This window comes from Protopterus annectens, chromosome 6.part0 (assembly GCF_019279795.1).
Source record: "Protopterus annectens isolate FY-2018-M chromosome 6.part0, PAN1.0, whole genome shotgun sequence".
Classification (NCBI taxonomy): Eukaryota; Metazoa; Chordata; order Ceratodontiformes; family Protopteridae; genus Protopterus; species Protopterus annectens.
In genome coordinates this window covers 1,801,793,757-1,801,819,809 of record NC_056737.1, presented here as the reverse complement: position 1 = coordinate 1,801,819,809, position 26,053 = coordinate 1,801,793,757, and the positions used below count along the sequence as shown (strand labels likewise).

General features: G+C 40.3%; 1 protein-coding gene across 1 annotated transcript in view; it reads left to right on the top strand.

Annotated features, from left to right (window-relative positions):
* The window catches only part of COL5A2 (collagen type V alpha 2 chain), a 738,909-nt gene that overhangs the window by 683,405 nt on the left and 29,451 nt on the right, over positions 1–26,053 (top strand). The window contains exon 52 of the mRNA XM_044075160.1: positions 24,137–24,327. Within this exon, the coding sequence (XP_043931095.1) occupies positions 24,137–24,327 (191 nt within the window). The remainder of the gene's footprint in view (positions 1–24,136; positions 24,328–26,053) is intronic.

Below are 26,053 nucleotides of genomic sequence, written 5' to 3'. Positions count from 1 at the left end.
AGCTAATAATACTGTTCACTCTCAGCCAGATCTGGATCATGATCAAGAGGGGCACAAAGCAGGGTAATGGATCAGCCCCCCCAGCACCTCCCCAGCAGCCCTTTCCCTCAGCCATTCCAGTGTCCCATTACTTGGCTGTTTCTCTCCAGTTACCATAAACACTATTCAAACTTGTCAGTATGCATATTATTTTCTTTTTTACTTCTACAATGATTAAAGATCTTTAAAAGTTTTATTTCAAATTTTATAGCACAGACACATGTAGCTATTTGCTAAACAAAATAATAGAGTCCCACAATAAAAAATAACATAGAATGAAGAGTAAGCTTCTGTGCCCTTGAAACTCACATTCATTGAAACGGCATTAAAACCTACATTCAAAGAAAATGCATCTGGTCAATGGAGATAAAGTTTACCTTTGGACTGTTTTTAAACTATAGGCCCTCTGCATACATTTTTTCAACCATGCATACATGCATGTATTCTTTGATGCATCATCCTGATTGTATTAAATTATATTCCTTGTATAATACAGCATGACTTGTTAGCGTATGTTTTACATTTGTAGCTTTGGACATTTTACAGTGAGCAATGAAACAAAATATATGAATGGATAAGGAAAAAACTACCAATCACAAAAGGGCACTCAAACTTCTGTCATTACAGTCCACCAATATCAGTCAATATACACAATCTTTGCATAAGTACAAGTCATCCAAATAATTCCACATCATACCTCTCAATTGCCCAGATTTTTGCAGAATGTCCAGACTCATATTTCTGGTCTTTTCCTCACAAAATGTATGTTTTTCTGGAAAATCCCCAAGGACTGAAGTCACTAAATGATGTACATCTGAGTTTCAGACCATATGCTTCAGAAAATGCATGCTAATACAAATTCTTTATTCTAACTAGTTTGTACATTTATATGAGCAATATTTAACATCTGTCCCTATTTTTAGGCCTTTGTCCCTCATTATTTTAGGCTTTGTCCACATTTCTTCATCTAAGAAGTTGAGGAGTATGTTACACATTAAAGACATCTATAACTAATGAAGATGTTGCTGCTGGAAAACAGCTTTATATTTCAATGTTTCATGTACAAATTCAATGCCGGCTGCCCTTGAGGAATAAACTGCCCATGTTACTTTAAAAAACAATTGGTAAGCTGGTAATATTGTAACAGGAAATAGCTGTCAAAATAACATCAATTTGATTATCAGGCATCTCATTCAAAAATGGATACTGTCCAGCGTGCAGCACCCCATTCCCCCTTAAAGGAGACACTGCACTCTGTATACAAGGGGTAAGGGAAGAACCCACAGCCTTCTACACTAAAGGAAAGTATGCTACTGGTTGTGCTACTAGCACTGCTTCTAAAAGTCATAGCACAAACATTGATAATGACTACTTGCTAAACAAAACAGTTACACATTGAAAACAGACTTAGCATGAGCAATAGTAAAAATGCATAGAAAGTGAACATTCTTTGAAAATGCACAAACACTCAAATTTCCTTGAAAATGCTCAGAAGCTCAACAGTTCTTGAAAATGCACAGAAGCTCAACATTGTTTGCAAATTAATAGACACTCAACATTCTTTGAAAATGCACTAAAACTTAGCTTTTTCTGATGACAGTTTGGCAATTGGTGTTGAGGATTCAGGCTCTAGAATTCTGTATTGAAGGTACAGGTTTTGAGCCAGAATGAGCTAACTGACCTGATATTCCTAAGCAGGCATTACAAACACACAATTTCAGGAACAATGTGTGCACTCCATTTTAGTTTAAATGTGCATGTGCTGTACTAAAAACAAATGTGCATACGCTACTAAGAACACCTGCTGGCTATGTCCTTAAAGATGAAATGTAATGAATGACTAGTGCATTCTTAATGAAGAAATTAACATTTTTGTGGCAGCCCCCAGCCAGTAGGCCACCCAAAGTGACTGGGCCCTAGGCAACTACCTGTGTCACCAAGTACTGGATCCGTCTCGGATCTCAGCCTCCATACAGGTTTTGTACCAAGTGAATGGAGAATGGCTACAGTCACCCCCATGCATAAGGGAGGACCTTCCACAGACCCAGGCAGTTACAGACCTATAAGCCTGACCAGCATCATTTGCAAAGCCATGGAATGATTTATCATGGCATTAATTAATAAATCAGGACATAGGGAACCTCCAAGCACTAGACTTGTCTCAAGTTGGAGTTATCAAGGGCAGGTCATGCTTATTCAGCCTGGTAGATTTTTTTGAACATGTCATCAAAGCAACGGATGAAGACAAAATAGTACACACCACATACCTCAACCTGGCCAAAGCTTTTGACAAAATCCCCCACTCAGATATAGTAGAAAAGCTAAATAAACTGGAATAAACCTCAATGTCACTCCAGTGGATTGCCAACTAGCTCACAGATAGGACACAGATAATCAAAATAGGGGAGGTTACCTTCGCAAAGAGACCAGATACAAGTGGGATCCCCCAGTGTTCTGTGCTGCAGCCTGTTCTATTTAGCATCTACTTTTCTGAGAAAAAGACATTACTAAAGGGTTCTGAATAAGTCTGCAGATGACCTCAAGCTAGGAGCAGTCATTGAATACCCATATAACAGCTAGGAGCAGTCATTGAATACCCAAATAACAGCCATCCTGCAGAAAGGTTTGTCTCAGCTAAATAACATGTCAAAATCATAGTCTGAAACTAAATGCCAAAAATGTATTATTCTAGCCTTTGCGAAGTCATCTATCCCAGGGAGCTACCACACTGACAATACACCCCTAAGACTTGACCCAGTTGTTTGGGATTTAGGAACATTTGTGGATGGTGACCTAACATTTGACCAAAGTGTCTATTGTTGTAAGAAAGTCCTTCTATATTACACAGATTGTAAACTAAGGGGTTGTGTCTAGATCTAGGGATGCCATTGCCCCTCTTTACTTGGCCCTCATTAGGCCAATAATTGAATATAATGACACAAACCACCAGGCCATATCTCTAAGATTTATTACAGTAAAATCTCTAGGGCTTTGGCCACAGCCTTCAGTGTTTTACTGGAATAAATCTTTGATACCTGGCCTGGTGGTTTGTGCTTTGTTCTAATGTGCTTGCTGTTGTTGTTATTATTGAATATAATGACCCCTTTGGCATGTATTTGCACAGACCCATGCAGCAACTGGAATGCCCACAGAAATACCTTACTAAAAGGGTATAAGGACTAAACAACATGTCCTACACAGAGTGACTCAAAGCCCAGCCACTGTGCTCAGTATTATATAGACTGCTAAGAAGTGAGCTGTGTCTGGTATAAAATAAATAGCATCCTCATGGTATGTCTGCTGCTTTGAGAAATAACTGCTCCAACTTCTGGTTTAGCATCCTCCCACTCTCTACCACTATACACTCCTGCTTCTGAATTTACTTATCTCTCTACTCACCACTTCTGCTCTTCTAACTGCTGTAATCTTTTTCAGTCTACTTTATTGAAGCTAAACTTGGTTCCTTATATTTTTCCACTCTTCCCCCTTTTTTTCAGGATCCACTGCATGCAATCTCTTGTGCTTGTGACTATAAACACCCTTGCAAAGCCACAGTCGAAACCCAAGTGAAATGCACAGCACCAGAATACCTTTGGATATCCAGCTGCTTAGAAGAGCTTAAGATAAAAAAGACTGCATTTCCACTGTGTGTCTATATTTTGTTTATCATCATTAGTACTGTTAACTGTTGGTCCCTGCATGGCCATTACCTCATCCACCAGAACCAGTGACCTTCCCCCAGGTATTTCACCCCTCTTTAATACTACTTTCTGAAGCCCCTTATTCTATTGGTTTCTGACCTCTTTCTTTAAGTCTATAGCAGAGTGTTTTTACTGGCTTCACTGAAGCTCCTGCTCACTGATTGTTTTTCTGCGAGACCCTATGACCAAGGCTATGTCCCGCTCCATTCACCCTCGCTACACTTGGGCTCACTCCGCTCTCTTACCCACCCCCATTCCCATCCACCCTTAACTTCATTTCCTTTATACCTGTCCACTCATATAACTCCTCTCCCTCAGCCCTCCCCATCAACACTCCCCTTCCTGTTCCCAGGCTCCTACTCATAGAATCATCCTAACTTGTTCCATCCTTACATACTTACCAATTGGATTCATGGTCATCTTCCTCAACAACCCACACTCATTACTATCCCTATAGTTAGACTATTCCTATTGACATCATTTCTCCTTCCCAAAGTTCTTAATTTCTAATACAGTTGCTCATGTCCACTCTTCCTGCATGGCTTTCTCAAAAAAAAAAACCCTTTTCTGCTTCCCTCACCTACTTCTTCTTCTTTACTTTCTTACCTCATATAATACCCAACTTATGCCTCCATACTTTCTACCTACCAAAACTCTTACTGACCTCTATCAACATCCATTGCAATATTTTAATATTTGCTCATCAATCTTTCCTATAAATACTCAACTTCCTAAAATTAAAATCTTACCTGCACCTTCAAACCCTACTAAATACAAAGTGAAGTACCTCTTCCATCACTCATCTAGTCACCCCACCTATGTCCCCCATAATACTCTACTGCTATCAGGGGACTTCCATCCAAACTCTGGCCCAATTACCTCCTCCCTTGATAATAATATAATCTGTCCAGATACAGGTCTCACTACTCTTCCAAAAAAATACATATCCTTCCACTCAATGAATATTAGAAGTATGTTAAACAAAGTCAGCAAATTTCATGCCTAGATAGCCAGCCATACCCCAGATATAATCACCCTTACTGAGACTTGGCTAAAACCACAACACTCTGACAGAGCTATTCTCCCTCCTGGTTACACCATACTCAGACTAGACCGCCAAAAGAAAAAAGGAAGTGGAGTAGCCATTATCTACTCTAACCATCTCACGCTCACTTCTCTTGATAAACCGATTCGATCCTTCTCACTAGCTGAAATTCTAACTGCTAACTTTAAACCTAGTAACTTTTAACAGCCATCTATATCCCTCCAGGGGATAATATTCCTATCCCAGAAAATATTACATCTGATGTTGTTAATCTTCATTCATTCCTTACTGATGGGTTATCGGTTCCATCCTCGGAACCGAGCCAGCCAATATCAAGCTCACATCACCCAAAAACTCTCGAGCCAAGGTCCTACCCAGAATGCTCTGCTCCCTATTACCTCAGATCTCATTTGCCATGTTGCTGTACAGCCGTGTCAAGCCACTCTCTCAGCTGTCTAATTTTTTGAAAGTTTATATATATTGTTATTACTCTAAATTTTTCTCAAAAGTTTATTCTAATATTTTCCTACCCTATCGCACACTTTAGACTCTCTCTCTTTAGTCTTTTCCTTTTATTACTCTCTTTTTTACCTTGTGGCAATTCTCCATTACCATCATTGGTAATCCTTCTTTTTCTCCTTTTACCCTTTTGTTGGGTAGCCCTTATTCTTCCTTTTGGTACTGTGCTTCTTCTCCACAGCAGTTATGTTTGATGTAGCATTGCTTTCAACCAGTGCAAGGATTGCAGTCATAAGTTACCGTTATCTGATGGCCATGATTTATGTGTCTACTGTCTTAATGTCTCTCACTTGACTGTAGATCCTCCATGTGGGATTTGTAAAAATTTCTCTACCAGGACTCTCAACAAGAGGAAGAATAAGTTAATTTTGAAATGTCTCCTCAAGTCTACTTTCTCTGAGGCTCACCCCCTCCTGTTAAACCCCGCAAGAAGCGTTCTTCCTTTTCTTCATCAAAGTCATTCCCCTTTTCTCCCTCTGGAGATCATAGGGAGTTGACTCACAAGAAGGTGAAATTGATAACTACTCCGACACTGCCCCCTGTCACCCTGTCAGCTCCAGGCTCGGCATCACCACAAATGATTCTGACTACAGCCATGTCTCCTTTATTGATACTAGTACTGGAGTTCCTGGGGCAGACAACTATGGTTCCGACAGTTCTGTCGCAACCCCTAATGGCACAGTCATTACAGGTTCAGTTCCCTTCGGCACCGTTGGTACAGTCACCTTTCACTCCAAGTATGACTCTTCTGTACTTCACGGCGCAGACATTTTCAGCACCGTGTGCTTTGGTGCAGTCCTTCTCAGCACCGTCCTTATTGCCGGTACAGACACTTTCCACTATGGCACCATACCCTTTGGGGCAGATCTTTGCCTTTACGGTGCAGACATCTTCATCTACAGTGGGACTGACATCTTCAGCACAGACTATTTCCACACCGTTTTCTTCAGTGCAGACTTCCTCGGCTCTGAGCTCTGCACCTATTGAATTAGCAAGGACCAAATATTCCCCTTCACTGGATCCTTTTGCAAGCAGTCAGTATAGTCCTTTCCTAGAAAGGCCAAAATTGCCATCAGCTTTCTCCATGAGGTCAACCAAGAGTCTATCTGAACATGATGTGTTGCGGCTTATTGACCAGTTGCTTGTGGCCAGAGATCTCTCGAAACCATTGAAGTCCATGTTCCCTCATTCAGGTGAATGTATATTTCCTCAAACCCTAAGGTATACTCCTCCTTCGACTTCCACTGAAGTTTCAAAGCCTATTACTCCGACAGCAGCTTCCCTTCCTTCAACTCCTATAGTGGATCTCACTATAGAACCAGTGTCATCCTTGTGGCCTTCACTGCATTGGGCATTGGGCAATTCTTGGGCCAGTGGCTGTGCCACTGGGGAGGACATTCCTGGATCCATGCCAATTTTTTCTATGGCACTTTCCAGGGATGCTCTCTCTCTTGCAGTCCACGGTCATCTTGAGACTCCTGGTCTGGGGGAGAGCTCGTCGCGGTGGGGTGTGACCTCGGTTCCGAGGTTGTAGTGCTTGGTTCTGGGCTCCCATCCCTCCTTGGGTGGGCCAGCCTTCGAGGCCATGGAGAGGGTGCTTGCCTCTGCTGGCAAAGCTCATTTGTTGGAGTCCTCTCCCCTCTGTGCTGCAACTGCCACAAGCTTCAACTGCCAGACACCGGGCACAAGAACCTCAGGTTTCTCCTCCTCAGGAGACCCCCTCTTTGCAGTCTTCTCCAGAACCTCCCACTAAGGAAGTACCCCGCAAAGCATCATGTAAGAAGAAGCACATGGGCTCCACTAAGGAGTCATTGACTGAAGATATGGATTTTGATGATGGGGAAGGGTCCTCCCGGCCACCCTCTGATGAGCTGTCCTTTGGTGACATCCTCAAGATCCTTAGACAGAGGGTTGACTGGAAGCCCTCTAATCCTTACTCTGAGAAATCTGTATACCTGCAGGCTTTTTGTGCCTGGCCCCCTACCTCCTGGATCACCCCGCCTGCCGATGAGCTTATCAAGCTCATCGTGCAGTACGCATGGAAGGTTCCTGATACCATGGAAGTGATACCTAAGAGACCAGATAAAATATTATCACCCCCAGCTGAGCACCCCCATTGGTTACAAGGTCTTCCAGTAGATGCTATGGTGGTGGCAGCTGCTACTAAGAAGTATTTGGCAGAAGAGAGCCAAACTGTCCAGCCACCCAACAAGGAGTCCTGGGTGATTGACAGATTATGGAAGCATGTGTTTGCTTCATCGACCTTCGCCGTAAGGTCTTTGAATTATTTGTCACATTTTACCAGGCTTCAGCATGATCTTATCAAACAGCTCTCTCAAATCTTGGCAGGAGCTGTTTCTGACAAAGTCCGAGATAATGTGGCTTCTCAAATAGCCACCCTAGAGTCCATCTCCAACTCTTGCATGCGTCTTATTTCTCACACAATGGAAGGGGCAGCTAGAGTGGCAGGAACAGGTATAGTCACCAGATGACATGCTTGAATGCACCTTTGTGAATTTGTGGACTCCTTTAAGGATTCCTCCATGAATGCCCTCATAGAGACCACTTCTTTGTTTGGCCCTAAAGTCAAGAATATGCTGGCAAGGTGTGAACAAGTTGGCAAGACCCTGTCTGCCATTGGTATCAGACACTCCACTCCTCAGTGATTCTACTCCAGAAATCAGAGGAGCAGAAAGATCTGGCACAAGAAATCACAGGGTTCTTTCTGGGATGCACTTGCCGAGTTCTTCCCTAGAGGCAGAGGGGGAAACTTCAATGGAAGACACCCCTTTTGGGGCAGAGGAGGTCTGAGAAACTGGGGTTCCAGAGATTCTTTCTCTGGCCAGTGCTATCAGTGCTCCTGAAGTGCTGCCAAACTGCTCACCTCTGGAAGCAGTTAGGGGTCATTTCTCCTTGTACCCCGCTGCCTGACAAAAGATAACTGATTCTTGGGTACAATGGATTATATCCAGAGGCTATCACATTCCCTTCTATCTTTGCCCAGTCTCATCAAGAGTATTACGCAACATTCCACCCAGTCAAAGGGAAACAGCAGCACACAAAATCAAAAAGCTGCTACAAAAAAAGAGTCATCCAGATGGTCCCCCCAGACCAGATAGGATCCAGTTTTTACTCAAGGTTCTTTTTAGTGCCTAAAAAAACAGTAGACTAGAGACCAATTTTGGATCTCAGTACACTAAACAAATTTGTAAAAACAGAAAAATTCCGGATGGTCATGGTTCAGGCTATCCTTCCTCTTCTGGAAGAAGATGATTGGATGTGTTCCCTAGATCTTCAAGATGCGTATTACCACATAAAAATGGACGAATGCTCAAGAAGATACTTCCTCTTCTGTATAGGAGCCAGCCACTACCAGTTTCAAGCTCTGCCCTTCGGTCTCTCTATAGTCCTCAGAGTGTTCACAAAATGCATGGCAGTGGTTATCGCTCCCTTGTGACTTCAAGGATTCCAGGCATTGCCATATCTAGACGACTGGCTCCTCACCACCCCCACCAAGCATCTACTGGAAGAAGCCTTGAAATAGACTCTCTTAACAGCTCGAAGCCTGGGAATCACTATAAACTGAGAGAAATTCAACACATCCCCAACTCAGTCTTTGGAATTTATAGGGGTACTGCTGGATATGAGAAATTGTACAGCATCCCTTCCAGAACACAGACTTCAGAGAATAAGACAAGTTCAACCACTGCTTTGTCACTACAAATCCACAGCTCGATCTATACTCCAGCTATTGGGGTCAATGGCAGCCTCGATTACCATTGTTCCTCTAGCCAGATTCCACATGATGCTTCTTCAGTGGCTACTTCTCACTCAGTGATACCCTCTAAAACATCCTTTGTCTTTTCAGATAAGTGTAACTCAGAGATGCAAGCAAGATTTACTCTGGTGGATGTCTCAAAATCCGCAACAATGGTCTTGCCCTTTCAACCCCCATCAACCGATAGCCACGGTGACCACAGATGCCTCCCTGATGGGGTGGGGGGGGGCTATGTCAGGGAAAAACTGTCCAAGGCACCTGGTCGGAGACAGAGGCCTTTTTACATATCAGTGTCCTGGAACTGAGGGAGGTGCTTCTAGCGTTGCAAGCATTTCACTCAATCCTTCCATCAGGGACTATTCCGATCCAATCAGACAACATGTCAGTAGTCTGGTACATCAACATACAAAGGGGGACCAGATCTTACCCGTTATGCCAAGAGGCCTTGAGAATATGGCAGTGGGTGATAGCTTACAACCACTTTCTGAATGCAACGCACATTCCTGGGACCTCCAACGTGATAGTGAACAAATTGAGCAGGTGCATTCTACAGCCTCACGAGTGGTCCCTCAATCCTCTGATAGCAGCAAAAATCTTCAACCGCTGGGGCCAGCCTTGCTGCAACCTATTTGCCTCCCCAACAAACTACAAGTGCAGCAACTACTTTGCCCTGATTCCCCCCTCTGGGACAGTCACCAAGGGATGGTCTAGTCCACGCTTGGCCCTTGGGTCTTCTTTTATGCTGATCCTCCTCTACCCCTCATCTCCCAATTTCTAAAGAAAGCACGACAGTTGAAGAGCAAAGTGATCCTCATTGCTCCATATTGGCCTCGACAAGTCTGGTTTCTCTTCCTCTGGCCTCACCTGCTAGATCAACTGTGGATCCTCAATCCATCCCCAATGTTGATCTCCTATCTGCAGGGTCTGATTCACCCCAATCTAACAACCCTGAAACTGACAACTTGGTTTCTCCACTTCCAATGATTGCCAGGCATGAAAACCTTTCGTCCCCTGTGCACAATATTCTTATTGCATCTCATAAATTGTCCACCAGACTAATCTATCTTAACAAATGGAAAAGGTTTTCTCTATGGGCAGCAAGTAAACAATTAGACCCCTTGTCAGCCCCAGTTTCGGTGGTATTAGATTACTTATCACTTCTTTTCCACTTTGGGGTGTCTGCCTCTACTATCCGTGTACATTTAGCTGCCATCTCAGATTTTCATATTGGTTTTCAAGATGCTTCACTTATGTCACACAGACTCTGTAAGACTTCCTTGAAAGGAGCTATCCACCTAAAACCTCCCTTTAGAGAACCCGTACAACCTTGGGATTTGGCTTTGGTTCTGCAAGCTCTAACAGCTCCCCCCTTTGAACCCGCATCTTCATGTGATTTAAAATATCTCTTGGAAAACTTTGTTTTGATTGCAATCACATCGGCCAGGCATTTGTCAAAACTCCAGGCCTTATGTATCAAACCTCCCTATCTTATCTTCCATAAGGATAGGGTATCACTGAGAACTAATTCTACCTTTTTACCAAAAGTGGTGTCAGAGCGATCAATCAATCAGTCTCTTGACCTTCCAGTTTTCATTCCTAACCATTCTAACAAGGGAGAGTATTGCCTACACTCCTTGGATGTTCATAGGCAATTACGATTTTATCTGGACAGACCATAATCTACCCGTAAATCAGACCAACTGTTTCTAGCTTTTTCTGGACCTAGACAGGGTCATCCTGTATCAGACGTTGGCTTCATGGTTGAGAAATTGTATAACCTTTATCTACAACAAAACCAATCTCACCTTGCCTCATAGAGTCAAATCACATTCTACAAGATCTATGGCAACTTCAGCAGCTTTTCATGCTAAGGCTTCCCTCAATGATATTTGCTCAGCTGCAACTTGGGCCAAACCTCATACCTTTATTCTTCATTACAAATTGGACTTGGCCTAAAGAGGTAGAGCTTCCTTTGGCTCTATGGTGCTCAGGAATGTCCTTCCATGAGGGCCACCCAGGAATACAGATAGCTGGGGACTCTGGCCCATCAGTAAGGAATGAACAAAGATTAACATCATCAGATAAAGAAGTTATGTCTTACCATAACATTCCATCTGTGTTGTTGATCTTCATTCATTCATTACTTCCCACCCTCCGTCCCCCATCCGGAGGTTCTTGGTTGATCTCATGTACTCCTTTCTTGTAGGTCTGGTATGACCAGATGTAGCCTCTACTTTTATCTATCAACTTGCAAGCTCGATCTGAGGTAACAGGGAACAGTGCATTCTGGGTAGGACCTTGTCTCGAGAGTTTTTGGCTGATGCAAGCTTGATATTGATCAGCTCAGTTCTGAGGATGGAACCAATAACCCATCAGTAATGAATGAACGAAGATCAACAATACAGATGGAACATTATGGTAAGACATAACTTCTTTTTCTCTCAACACATCCCTAATGAAACGATCTTTTTAGGGGCTGTAAACATAAATTGGTTGAGTTTCTGTGCACCAAACTCGGTGTACATGCATTTGCACGTATGGCCGATGACCGAATGTGAAAATGCCGAAAGCAGAATGCCAGGACCGTGGAATGTCGAAGCTGCGGACATCGAACCCGAGATTACCGAACGCCAGTCAGGTTGCTATACCACCCTCTTGACCCATGGTAGCGCTTGCTGCTGCGGATATGCCATCGAGACTTCGAGAATTCGACATTGCGCACGACATTATGAGTATTCGCGAGTCTGAGATTCAACAATTCAGTTCAGAATTCCACCGGATCGACCTTCACTCACCTGACCAATTGGATGTAAACCACTAAATTCTACTACATCCATTAACTTACATGGCTTTATACAATGTATCACTACTCCCTCCGATACGAACAAACCTCACAACTCTAGCTCTCTTAGTGACAAAATATTAGTTTCAGAGCCACTCAAATGTTATGACTGAGCTACCCTGCCTGACTCTCTAAGTGACCACTCTCTAGTTAAAGACCTTAGATTCACACCCCATTTGTGTAAGACTCGGATATATAACCTGCCGCATACTGTCCAACTTATGCCCTAAGACATTCAGTGCTCTCCTTTCCAGAATAAACTGGACTCACCTAACAGAACTCTTCCTAGATGAAGCTGTCCAGTCATTTGATACTACCTTCCTAAACATTCTGACCTCTTGTACCACTTCGCACAGTACAGGTTAAATCTACTATATTCCCATGGCTAACCAATGCCACCCACACACTGATAAAAACCAGAGACAAAATATGGAAATTATAGTTAAAAATTAAACTCCCTACACACCTGCAAAAATATAAAGAACTTAGAAATCTAACAAAAAATATATCAACAAAGACAAAAAGATTTTTATTACAACCCCCTTTCTGCACAAAGAACTAATCCCCAAAAATTATGGAACTCAATCAATAAAATAATATATCCTGGGAACCCTTCATCTCTCAACCCGCACCCTACAAAGTCACCAGATGAAATGGCTAGCATGTTCAACTCTTACTTCATTGAATCCATCTCAAAGATGGTAAACTCTGTCATCTCCTCAACCAACTCTACTAAGCCTCCTCTCCTACTCTAAAGGTTTCTGATACTTTCTCTCTGCATTCTGTACCCACCAACTATATTAAATCTCTACTCTTTAAACTAAAACCATGTTCCACATCGGCTGACAGTATCCCTCCTTATTTTCTTCAGGTTGCAGCTGACTCTCCCGCTATCCCTGTATCTATATTAATAAACCGCTCCATCTTTGAATCTAAGGTTCCTTCAATTTGGAAACAATTCTACACTATACACAAAGGAGGTAACTCCTTTTGCTATACTCTCTCCTCTTTCTAAAGTACTTGTAAAATGCATCCATAATCAAGTCATGCAAGATCTACTACAGGAAAACCTGCTCACATCCACACAACATGGCTTTTGCCCAAAACATAGCACCTCCACTGCCCTCTTATCTTTCATTAATACTATCTCATTGGTCAGAGATAATAAGAAACTTGTCTCTTGTTTATTCTTTGACCTATCAAAAGCCTTTGATACAGCACCTCACCCTCTCCTCCTTAACAAACTGACTGACTTCAACTTCTCTACCTCTCCTCTCACATGGTTTTCTAGCTATCTATCTGACTGACTTCAATCAGTGAGATGGCTGTCTGCTCTCTCTCCTCCTTTCCCTGTTAAAATGGGTGTCCCCCAGGGTTCAATTCTTGACCCGTTGCTTTTCAATATCTTTACTAATTGTCTCTATCCTTCCTGCCCTCTGTCTTCCCTAGTACAATATGCGAATGACTCTAAAGTTGTCATTACTGCTGATACTCCCTCTGACCTTCTGACTGTCACTCAGATTTCCTTTAACTCAGTAGAAACATGGCTCTCAAACAACCAGCTTATTATAAATCCTAAGAAAACTAAGCTCTTAAACTAAGCTCTTACTTTTTCTTCCCCAGAACTTTATCCATCTCAAACCTACTTTCTCCATATTATCTCTTAATAACACTCCTATTGGTGTAGAAACTAGTACTAAAATCCTAAGTGTCACTGTTGAAGAACAACTCGAGTTTGAATTGCATGTAAATAACTGTATCAGGAAGACTCACCAAAAACTCGGTCTCCTTTACAAGAACAAAAAAATTCCTCACTAATAAAGCTAAAGTAACCCTCGTCCAGGCATATCTGCTACCTTGCCTATTATATGGCGCTCAAATCCTAACAAATCTTAACTCTTCTCTTTTACCTAAGCTTGAATCTACCTACAACAAGGTGGCCAAATTCGTAGCACATCAAACCTATAAATCCCATCATTTTCTATCTCTAAAATACCTAAACTGGTTAGAATTTTCTCACCAGCTTCTCTTCACTCAGCTTCAGATTATTAATTCCATCCTTTATTAGCCGTCTTACTATCCTAACCTATCCTCTCTGTTTGTCTTTTTGGCTTTTCTGGGATAGGGGTCACCACAGCAGAACTCTGGTCCGCTAATGATTGGCAGTCGATTTTTATGGTGCCGAGTTGCCAGCCTGACGCCCAACCTTCAGCGAAGGCACGCCCATTCACGCATGTCTTTCGAACACCACTCGACCACGGGGAGGACATGCAGACTCCACACAGAAGGCGCTCCAGCTGAAAATCGAACAGGAGAACCTCTTGCTGTGAGGCAACAATGCTACTGCTGTACCACCGCAGCTTCTTTCATCTCCCTATATGCTCCTAATAGGCCACTTTGCAGCTCTGGCTGCAACATCTATAGCTTCAATCCTTCCATTTCTTGGAAAAAACTGCCATTAGCAATTAGGGCTATTAAAAAACTTGAACAATTCAAAACAGTTACCAAAGAATATTTGAAAAGTCGCTGGTCCTGTCTCTGCACTCACCCTCCATGATTAACCTTGTACCCTAAAACTATACACTACCTATCCTTATCTTGACCCTACTCACTCCTGTTGTCTCACAAGCTATTTTAATTTGACTTATCATTTTATTGTATACTGTATGATTTTTATCACTGTTTTCAGTATACTTTTGTGTATATTTGCTATGATGTTTTTGATTACTGCTTTTTATATATTTGTATTGTAACTCTGTGGAGCATTTCTCCCCGGGCCTCTGCTGAAAAAGGACTATGAGCTCAGTCAGACCAACCCTGTCAACAAATGTAAAATAAATAAAATAAATAAATAAAAAATGGCATCCCCCGACCCATTACTGATGGATTTACTGTATATCAGCAAGTGAAATGGCATCAGAAATACTCAATCTAGGGATCTAAACTTCTTCTGCAACATTAACAGAATGATTTGGAGAGACAGGTATATTTCACAGAAATTACTGCTACTATGGAAAAGAGTCCCCATCCATATAAAACAAAGTTCATAGCTGTCATTTTCAAATGCAACTTTGATCTATGGATGGGAAACAAAAAAATTACCCTGGGACTGCTCACTGTACTACTACTGGAAAGATGCAGCTCCTAAATGCTTTATTCCATATATGGATCCCTTTAAATCCTAGTCATTCTCATTAGGGGTAAAATATAGAGTTTTTAACCATAGGATGGGTAAGGCCAATCAATAAACAAATGGGATAGGCTGTTGTAAGTACAAAAAAAGTAACTGGCTATACTTAAAATGCCCAATAAGGGCAGGTAACCTAGTACTTACCTATGAACCTATAAAAACGCAGAACAGCAAAACTGAAGGAGAACAACACATTTACAATAAGTGCTCAAAAGTTATTTTTATGGGGGCAAACTACCCTTAACCATCCAATGAGTTGGACTATATCCATCATCAACCCCTTTTTCTATCCCCCTACATACACACACACACACACATATATATATATATATATATATATATATATATATATATATATGTATATACATACCATGGAGAAAAGAAAATACTCTGAGACTAAGCCACCTTGGATTTAGTGTCTTGCTGTCCTGAGAGTAGCACTTGCCTGTCTCATAATTTAAAATTGTTGCAATTTTTTTTTGCCATCTGTACTTCTACAGCTTGTTCACCGTGCTGCAATTTCTGACTTTCCTGTTTAGTTGGATGACCAGTTTGGTTCCCCAGTCTTCCCTGAAGTAATTTCAGGCGACACAAATAGATTGTTCATTTTGAAAGCCCTCCAGCGAGTGGCATTTTTCTGGCAGTTGATATAGGCACTTCAGCCTTTTATTTCTTCCAAGACTCACACGGAAGAGAGAAGATACTTTGGGGATGCTGTCCAGTTTGCAGTTTGCTTAAATATTTAGGGAGGCAGTCTTTTGCAGTCAGTTATTTCTTTCTGATAATAAGTTCTGATAAGGAGATAAAAAATTTTACATTACAGCTGGCTTTCTAACTTTAGATCAAAGCATGTTACTTCTCTCTAAAGTTGATCATACATGGAGTGCCAGATGTCTATATTGCTGAATGTTTAAGGTTTATATTGAAATTTAGCACAGAAGGGAGCTGTGTACAGCATGAGCACTGCTTAGGATAAGGAATATAACTGCAGCGGTAGCTTGGCAGCTGCTTGTTAGCTCAGAGGTTCTCGACACCTTCTCTGAATAGTAGTACTGATAATTTGAGGATACTTGCAGTTAAATTATTTTTATAATAGTACTTTAAGTGTGGCCTCATTCCATTCAATATAATGATCATTCATTATTTATTTTATACTGGGCGTTTGTGTAGTGTATGAGTTAAACAACACACAATCTCAATCATCATTAACCCTTCTTTTTATCTCCATTTTTCGACATGGGGTCAGGTGTCACGTCAGTTGTTGCCATCTCTCCTTCCTTCTTCAAAAGTCATGCCTGACTATCACAGGTCTTCTCTCACGGACTCCATCCACCTTTGGTGGATGACTTCATTTCCTATTTCCTTCTAACTGTCTGTCCAAAATCTTCTTCACCAGATCGTCTTCTGTTTTTTCTGCACAGGTGCCCGAACCACTGTAATCTGGGCTGAGTTTCTCTGCATTTGGAACGATTCTGCTTTCTGATCTGATGTCGTCATTTCTTCATCAGTCGCATAGTATTCATCCTACTGCCCATCTTGGGCACTTTATCTCCATCCCTTCTAGTTTCCTAAACTGCTTCCCCTTTACTGCCCAGTATTTTGTATCATATAGTAGTACTGTATGGTATAGAGACTGTACTGTAGTACTGTTCGCACAACTGTTTTGTACACCTTAATTTTCAGCTTCCTTGGCATTCTTCTGTAATACACTACCCTTGACACTTTGCACCAGTTGGCTGAGGCCCCTCTGACTCTAGCTTTGACCTTCTCATTCAGACTTCCCTTCTCCTCAACCAACTCTCCCAGATACTTGAAGCTGTTAACCTGTTCCACTATTTTCCCTTCTATATCAATTGACAGCATCTTCTGATTTCCTCTACTGTCATTAATCCCATGTGCCTTCAGTTTTGCATTCCAGTCTCCTGTCTTTTGCTAATCCCATGTGCCTTCAGTTTTGCATACCAGTCTCCTGTCTTTTGCTTTAGTTCTTACTCAAAGTCTGCCTGCAATGCCACATTGTCTGCATACAGCATCTTTATTTATTTGTCCCATCCAACCTCTTTGTTAATGTAGTCCATCACCAGAATGAACAGCAGTATGCTCAGAACTGAATCCTGATGCATACACACTCCCACAGGAAACCCCTCTGAAAATCCAAACACTTTTCATACTTAAGTGATTGGGTCTTTGTACATAGTCTGGACTAATTTTACCAGAGTTTCTGGGACTTTGAACCATTCCAGTACTGCCCAAATCAGCTTTATTGGGACCTTGTCATATTCTTTCTTCAAGCCGAGGAATACCCAGTTGAACTCTTTCCTCGTCTCTAGCTTTTTCTCAACTATCTGCCTCATTGCAAACATTGGGTCAGTTGTGCTGCATCCTGATCTGAATTTACTCTCCATATTCTTTTATCAGTCACCTTCTCCATAACTTTCATACAATGTGACAGGAGTTTGATACCCTGTAGAGTCCACGGTTGTGTTTGCTCCCTTTGTGCTCATACATTGGCACTAGTATGCTTATTCTCCAGTTATCTGGGATCCACTTTTCTCTCTATTCTGCTATGAGTACCCTCAGGAGCCATTTCTCTCCATTTCACCCAACATCTTGATCATATCTACTGTGACCACATCTGAACCTGCTTCTTTCCCTGACTTTATTTTCCTTAGTGGTGTTCTTAATTCCTCTAGGGTTGGGGGATCCTCTTTATCTTTCATTGTAGTCTGTGCCCAGGGCAGTACAGCTTCTCTAGGATTTTCTTCATTCAGAAGCTTCTGGAAATACTCCTTCCATCTGCCGTTGATTTCTTGTGGACTGGTGAGCAAGTTGCTGCTCCATCCATTATGAAGGGTGTTTAACTATCTTCCTTATCTTTCCGCAATTGCCTTGCAACCTGATAGAGTTGCTTTGTTTGATCTACTGTGTCCCTTTCCAGAAGCTGGTAGAGTGCCTCTGATGTCTTGTTCTTTTGGTAGTGCAACTCTTTTCTTAGACTCTTTGTTAGCCAGCCATTATTCCTTCTTACCATAGCCTGTCTTTTTATCTTCCACTTTTACCTGTATTCCTTCTTTCTTTTGATGACTTCATAGATTTCTGCATTCTACCACCAGCAATCATTATGTACCTTATTTCCATACCTGCCTCAGCCACATATCTGTTCTTTAGTCCTCACACATGCAGTTTTGTGGCACTGCCATTCTTCTTCAACTCCACTTATTTCCTCTTCTTCTAAAGGTGTTACAGCCCTGAGTAATTCATTGAACTGTTGCATTGTGCTTTCTCTGCAGTCAATTTCCAGGTTTTCAGCTTGGTCTTTGTTGACTTTAGAGCCTTCTCTGACCACTGGTTGCAGCAGACTGTGGGGACCAGTGGTTAATGCTGTGGGCTGACTGTTTCATTGGGTTGAGGATGAATTTCCAATCCCTGATTCTACCCCAGTGCCCTTTCTTTTTAGAGAAAGTCTATCTGAGTTGCACTTTTGCAACTCTTGTACATGATCTTGTGACTGTCTGTCTTACTATACCATGTGATGGCCACTATCATGTCATTTGCCAGACAGAAGGCTAGAATTGTGTCTCCTTCTTTATTACTATTGCCCCAACCATGTGGATCCATGCTGTCCTTATCGCCTGTTCTTTCTGTTCTATGCGCATTTAGATCACCCATTATCAGCACCAAATCACATTGTCTTGCTTTATCTAACAGGTCCTGCAGATGCTGTCTGAATGCACTCTTTTCCTCACTATCACAATCCTGCTGTGGGGCATAGGCTGAGAATATGAATACTGACATACCCTTACACTGGAGTCTGATTACTATGAGTCTGTCACTATTTCTGATGACATTCCTCACTGTCTTCTGAAGCCTTTCCATCACCACAATTCCCACACCATTTCTAGTCTGCCCTCTTTCTGTGTAGTAGATTCTGGATCCCAAGACAATTGTTTTTGCTGCATGCATTTCCAGCTTGTCTCCTGCATACAGAGGATGTCCAGCATCCTTTATAACAGGTGGTAACATCATGTCATCCTTGTGAAAAAAGAATAGTAAAGCAAAAAACAAGGCAACAGAGATATTCTACCAGCTTTTGGAAAGTGGAGTCATCCATTTTGAACCACAAACAACAGTCTTATGAACAAGAAGAACCAAACCACTGGCACAGATCCAAAAACAAGATTTATTCTCCAGTATATTGGTCCAAGATCTTCAAGGAGCTGCTTCATGTCAGTGAACCTACACTGAGTGTAGCATTCCTTAGTTCATATATGGCAAGTTGATTGGTTTTATTTCTGGCTTTCACTCAACAAAGCTATCCCAGGTAAACCAAGTTGGGCAGCTGTACACTGGCTGTCCAGAAGCTTACTGACCCAGGGCTGCTGGGCTTTATGGTGGGCAAACACGCTGGCCAATAGAGGCACATGCATACCTCCCATCATTAGCATGAGTCCCTGACGTAGGTCAGAGTAGGCCACATCCTAAGCCCAGTTATCACTAGCAAATACCCATGCCCATTTTTAGTGACATTAGTCAAGATGACAGAATCACTTTGAGTCAGATTTTACACTGTCAAGTGGCTAACCCTGATACAGCATGCAGTCTGTGATCCATGTTTTCCTGTCTAGAGGATACCATGCATCACAGTTAATGCCCAAACTGATTGAGCTATACAACTCTTCTTTCTATAAGGCACCATTTAATGTCTGTGCTGGTACCCAAAGCTACATTCTTGAGTGAGTTTGAGGTGAAAACACTAAGTATGTTTTTAAGATATGGGAGAGACCCCTCAGAGATACAGGAAGAACTTCAAAACTCCATCCAGCCATTGTCCAGAAGTCAGGATCAAACCTTGTACCTTATGCATCAGAGGCAAAGACCTTAACCATTATTTATTTATTTATTTATTTATGTGTATATTTATTGATGTATGTATGTATGTATTTATTTATTTATGCTGTGTATTTATGTACTTATAATTTTAAGCTGTAGTGTTACTGCTAAACTGTAAGACTTTCTACACAAGTTTCCTCATGATTTCGCCACATCCTATGAGTTTGATGTTAAATTTTGGTTTAACGTTTGTCATTACTTTAGATATTCATTGATATGTACATTCAACATTCTATGCATAATCAATTTTAGATGTAAGTAACATTCTTTGATCTAAAGTTAGGAAGCCATTACAGCTACATTCAGAAAATGAAAAAACACATTTTCTTTTCATCGCACATTAATCCCTATTACCAGATTCACACCTTTGTATTACCTTGAGTTAAGAGGAGTATCTGACTCAACTAGCGCCCAAAGCTGTTCCCCGATCTGTTGCCCCTCAACAACTTTGTATCACTGAAGATAAAAATAAAATGCCCGCCACGATCTGGTGTCTGGTGGTCCTGAAATGCAGAAGCCTACCAGGTCCCATTTCTGCACAACACCTCTGCCCTTGCTATAACACTCATAAAGCACTACATTATTGCGGAAAATCAGTATCAAAAATAATTTCTGTACCTGTATTCACAAATGTTGATATAGAAATGAATACCATTACTGCACAAGTGATCAACTGGCATCTCCTGATTGTGCCCCCCAACATGTATCCAGGGCGGCTGCCCTTTTCATCCCACCCTAGCCACACTACTGATCTGAGTCATTGGCATTATTTTGTAATTTATTATACTTGACCATTGAGCTGATGGGTGCTGTCATAGCGGCATGATTTTGTTTTGGCATCATACTGTTGTCTTCCTAAAATACAATGTATATTCCTGTATTTGACACATTTGTCCTGTCTTTCCAGGTAACATACAGCAGCAAACCTCTTAAGTTTTTATGGGTTGTGGGGAGCATTGGTATGACTCCCTCTGAATTTTATTCATAGCAAGCTACTCAACAGAGTTTTATTCAGTTTTAAGTGCTTCAAAATGAATTGCTTGTTAAGACTTCTGATTCAAACATATTAAATGGCTTATCATACTTTATACTACTTTTTTCCTGTCTCCTTTTAACACACACTGTCAGTATTGCATTGTGTGAACGTGTAAACACTGCATTGTAATAATTGTGAAAATAGTAACTGATGTGGGGTCTGGGTATTTAGCAAAAAAAAAAAAAAAAAACAAGCTGGTCCTCCAGTGTATTTCTGCTGGTACCCAAGATAGACAGAAGCCAGGCTTTAAGGTGGCATGATCCAAAAAGCAAGATTCACCATATAACTCTTTTCCTTGGTAATTAATAAATTGTCAGTACTGGAGAAATACAAAACCGCTAAATAAAAGGATAAAACAAAAAACAACCTGGAGAAATGTTGAAAAAGAGAAGAATAAAAAGTGTAAATTTAAGCTCACACATCATGAGTAACTGGTTAGCCATTACACAGAGTATATCAAACTTACCAACAGATTATTGTCAAAATGCAGGAAATGAGCCAACATAGCTTTAAGGATTCCAAGGAATCAAACAGAAACTTAAGCCATATGTTTAAATGAGGGCCTACAATCAAAATGCCTTAGGCATAGGCCAACTAGGCGACTGCCTAGGGCACCACTCTAGTAGGGGCACTTTTTCAGTATTTATCTGGTGTAGGTAGACCAGGATGGGGGCACCAGGTGGTGTGGTGGGGGCACCATAGAGCACTTTTGCCTAGGGCACCAGTTGACCTAAGGCCGCTATACAGATGGCCTATAAACACATATATTGAAAGGTTCATCTAGTTTAACTTGTGTTATCTTAACCCATGTGTTTAAATGTATTGTACGTCTTTTACCAGTCCAGTAGTCATGGAGATGATAAAGCATCTCCTTGTTAAACAAGTAGTAATTGTCTATAATGCTGAGTCCTATAATTACAAGTGAGAAAAACCTTTATATTAAGCAATTGAGGAAGTGATCCAGCAGAAGTTGTTGAGATTAAAGGAAACACCTATGCAGCTGCAGTAATGTGAACATCAAGGATACCACATGACAAAGTGTATAGGGAGTACAGACTCCCTACAGAACTGAATGAAGACATGAATAGCCAGAACATTATCTGGAATTAAACTAAGAACAAAACACTCACTCAAGCTTTAATAACAATGAAAAAATGTAAAAGTTGTAGTAGTTCAGTTTTTAGGTGCATTCTCTCTTAGATTGTGAGTCACCTAATGTGCTATCAACTGGCTATGTGTGGTAGGTTGACAAAACTTGATTAATTTAGTAAGGATTCAGATTTAATTGGAAGTTATTATGCATTTTTGTTGACTCAGACTTATCTAATAACAGAACAACACAACTTGTTCACCAAGGTTTTTGTTGCCAGAAAAAGATTAATTAAATAGAATGATCACGGTAGATCATCTCTGTTTATGAAATAATATAAACATTTCTATGTATGCTATGCAGCTTGGAAATCTTGCTCTTTTTCCCCTAGTCATGTTCCAGAATACCATAGGGGGCAGGGGTTGGAGGTCAGTTTATTGACTGTTCTTTAGGTAACTAATAATACTGGGAAATTGTTTTCATTGTTCTCATTGTCTGTGTATTTGACTGCTGATTATTATATTGTTAAAAGGTAAAAAAAAATCTTAGTGGATGATACATGGTATAAGAGACTATTACAATAGTATTACTCTTTGATTGTTATTTTTATTGAAGTTGTACTAAACCAAGGATAGAATTTTACATTCCATATGTTTTTTTGGAATAGCATTTAAAATGTGAGCATGTTTAAGTATAGTTGTTAGATGATCTGACAGACACGTGTCCTGTAATGCTATAGAAACCAAGAAAATAACCTGATGCAGAAAACATGTAAAGATAGGCAATTTGTTTATAACATGTTCTCATTTTAAGTATAATGCATTCAGTACTGCAGTGGTAGAATTTGTATTAAAAACGATCAGCAGAAGCTCACATAAGAAAATCATAATTTTGTAATTCCTATCTCAAAACCTATATCTCTGTTTTCTTATACTGGAGGAATGTAGACATCACTGATGATGAGTAGAAATAAGCAAGAAATACACACACACATATACACACACACAGATATATATGTATATATGTGTGTGTGTGTGTATATATATATATATATATATATATATATATATATATATATATATATATATATATATCAATGACATTTAGATGATATATAGATTAGATATAGCTATATAATACTCGATAGATATACATATAAATATAAATACAAACATAAACAAAAATATAAATATAGACCTGAATCCAACAGTCAACTTTATTCCTAAAATGTATATGATCTGTAACAGATTAGTCTAATGATGCAAGTTTTTATTCTTTCTCCACAGCAAATGTGCACCAATATCTTTTGCTGGTATTAAGTCATATTAGCTGATTACAGAATAATCAGTTTTAATATTCTTAATACTTTTTCTGCATCCAAGGTAGTAATCATGTTTTCTAACATGTTGTCTTAGTTGTTATTAACTGCTAAAGTGGGTGAGGTTCAAACTCTTCAAGTTCAGCTCTCAGGTAAATTCCCCCATCATTGTATTCTATAAGCCTTAAAAAAAAAAAAATCATTGCAGGCACAGTTTCTATTTGTTGTGATAGCAAGGATACATTTTGAATGTAATTAACCCCCCCCCCCATTTTTGGGCAAACATGGGGTAGTGTGTGTGTGTGTGTGTGTGTGTGTGTGTGTGTGTGTGTGTGTGTGTGTGTGTGTGTGTGTGTGTAGATATCTATCTCTCTCTATATATATATCTATATATATCTATATATATCTATATATATATGTGTGTGTGTGTGTGTGTGTGTGTGTGTGTGTGTATGGGGGTTGTAAGGGTTAGAACCCCCCCCCCCCTTGCATTTATGTAGGAAATTCAATGAGCTGCTGCTTTGGGAAGTTTGCTTTATTGGTTGAAGGTTCAGCATTTTGTAATTTTAGGAAATGTAGAGGAGCCTTTTCTGGTCTGATTACACAAAGCATAATGGAGTTGACAGCTAAATGCATTTCATCTCTATACTGTGTTCAAGGTCTTAAGAATATTGCATTCCTTTTCCAGGGGATTTCTGGATAGATCCTAATCAAGGTGTTTCAGAAGATGCTGTTAAAGTATTTTGCAATATGGAAACTGGAGAGACATGCATTTCTGCAGACCCATCCAGCATACCACGCAAAACATGGTGGACAACAAGAGGTGAACGTGATTCAAAGCCTGTGTGGTTTAGTCGTCAGATGAATAGGGGATCATCAGTAAGTAAAATTCTAATTTACTGTGCTTTAAATTTACATTACATTTGATGATTAACACAACATTATGTGGTTACACTATTTTTAAGCAAGGCATTACTTGTATTTGCTACATATTTGACATTGTATGATTCGGCACATGAAGCAAGTATTGAAACATTTTTGGGTGTTATTAAGCTGAGGATTCTTCCCTTTTATCAGCAGACTTGGATATTTAAAGTAGGTAATGAAGGAGTTAAACAATTTACACCCCATACATAAAACAGTGGTTTTTGTATGTTTGTTTGTTCTGTTTTTCATTTTGTCATTAATCACAACTTCTGTTTTTGTTTTTTTCATTTGAGGCAGCATTCACTGAAGTACTTTTTGCTTAAGTTATGCTAATATTTAAACAAGTAGTAAATAAGTAATAAATACAGTATTATGCGTGGTCTTAGAAAAGAAAAAAATTAACTTTAATGAAAAGTTTTCAAAACATTTTATTAAGAAATGGTCTATATAATTGAGGAATTCTCGGGTGAAAATTCTTCACAACACATAAATGACCACATGAAATTGTACAAAATGATAGTACCAGACTGTCTCGGAACACTTTATAAAGATCTCTACAGTTTGCACCCAGGCATGGAACATACCTACTCTGTATTTCTTACTGCCATTCTACATCAAGTATAACTCTAACTGTATATCTTTTCTTTCATAACTTTTTTTATCCTGGGTACTGCCTGGCAGTTCATGACTAGATCTTTTAACTTTTCCACTGTTTAAATGTCATTACCTAGTGCTTTTGAATGATTACCATACCAGTTATTCTCAGAGAACTTATTATTCCAGCTCTATTTATTTTTAAGTTATTTCACAAGCAGTTGCCCAGTTGTACTGTTCGGACATCCCAGTTTTCAGATGTAACCCTAATTCTCCAAGGCCTTTAACATCATATTACCTTGCCCCAGGACTGTTTTTGCCTCAGATGATGTGCTACTGTCACAGAGATACCTTTTATCTTTGGTTAGAGGTAAGACATGTTTGATACTTCAGCCTGTTTGCATACTTGTTGCCACAAACACCCATGAGTAAGTCACCTCAGCTTCTTCAGTATGCACTACGTCCATATATACTTAAATGTGCCATGAACACCAGAATGTACATAAAAGCCATAGCTTTACTACAGCATCTGTGTCTGCTAATTGTTAGTGGTGTTCTGGATGTGTCATTTTCCCTTCCCCAGGGTAAGAGAGCTGAAATCTGTCTACTTTGTTCCCCACCACTAAATGACCCATATATGTTGGTCTTGCTGACAGAACTCTGGTTGACAACAATTTACATACCGGGAGTAAGCCCACTATGCCAGTTTGCTTTAGGTACATAGCTGCAAAACTATAATCATTTTTTTAAATCAGCAACTACCTTTTCTAAAACCATATGCATACGTCCTTTCAAATTTCTACACTTTTATCCCATTTTCTGACATATATCCCCTTTGTGGCTTACTGGACCTCTGATAAGGTTTACAAGACATTCCTCTGTATATGCTTTTGATGATCACTTTCTGACTCCGACTTACATTTACTTATATAGACGCTGTCTTACCCTTTTAAAAAAACACTACTTTCTGCTTCTTTCTAGAAGATCTTTTGTTTTGGAACTGTAGTGCTTCACTTTTGGTGATTCCTTGGATTTAGAATCAGAAGACACACTATAGCTGTTGTTTACCTACTGTGTTCAAGTG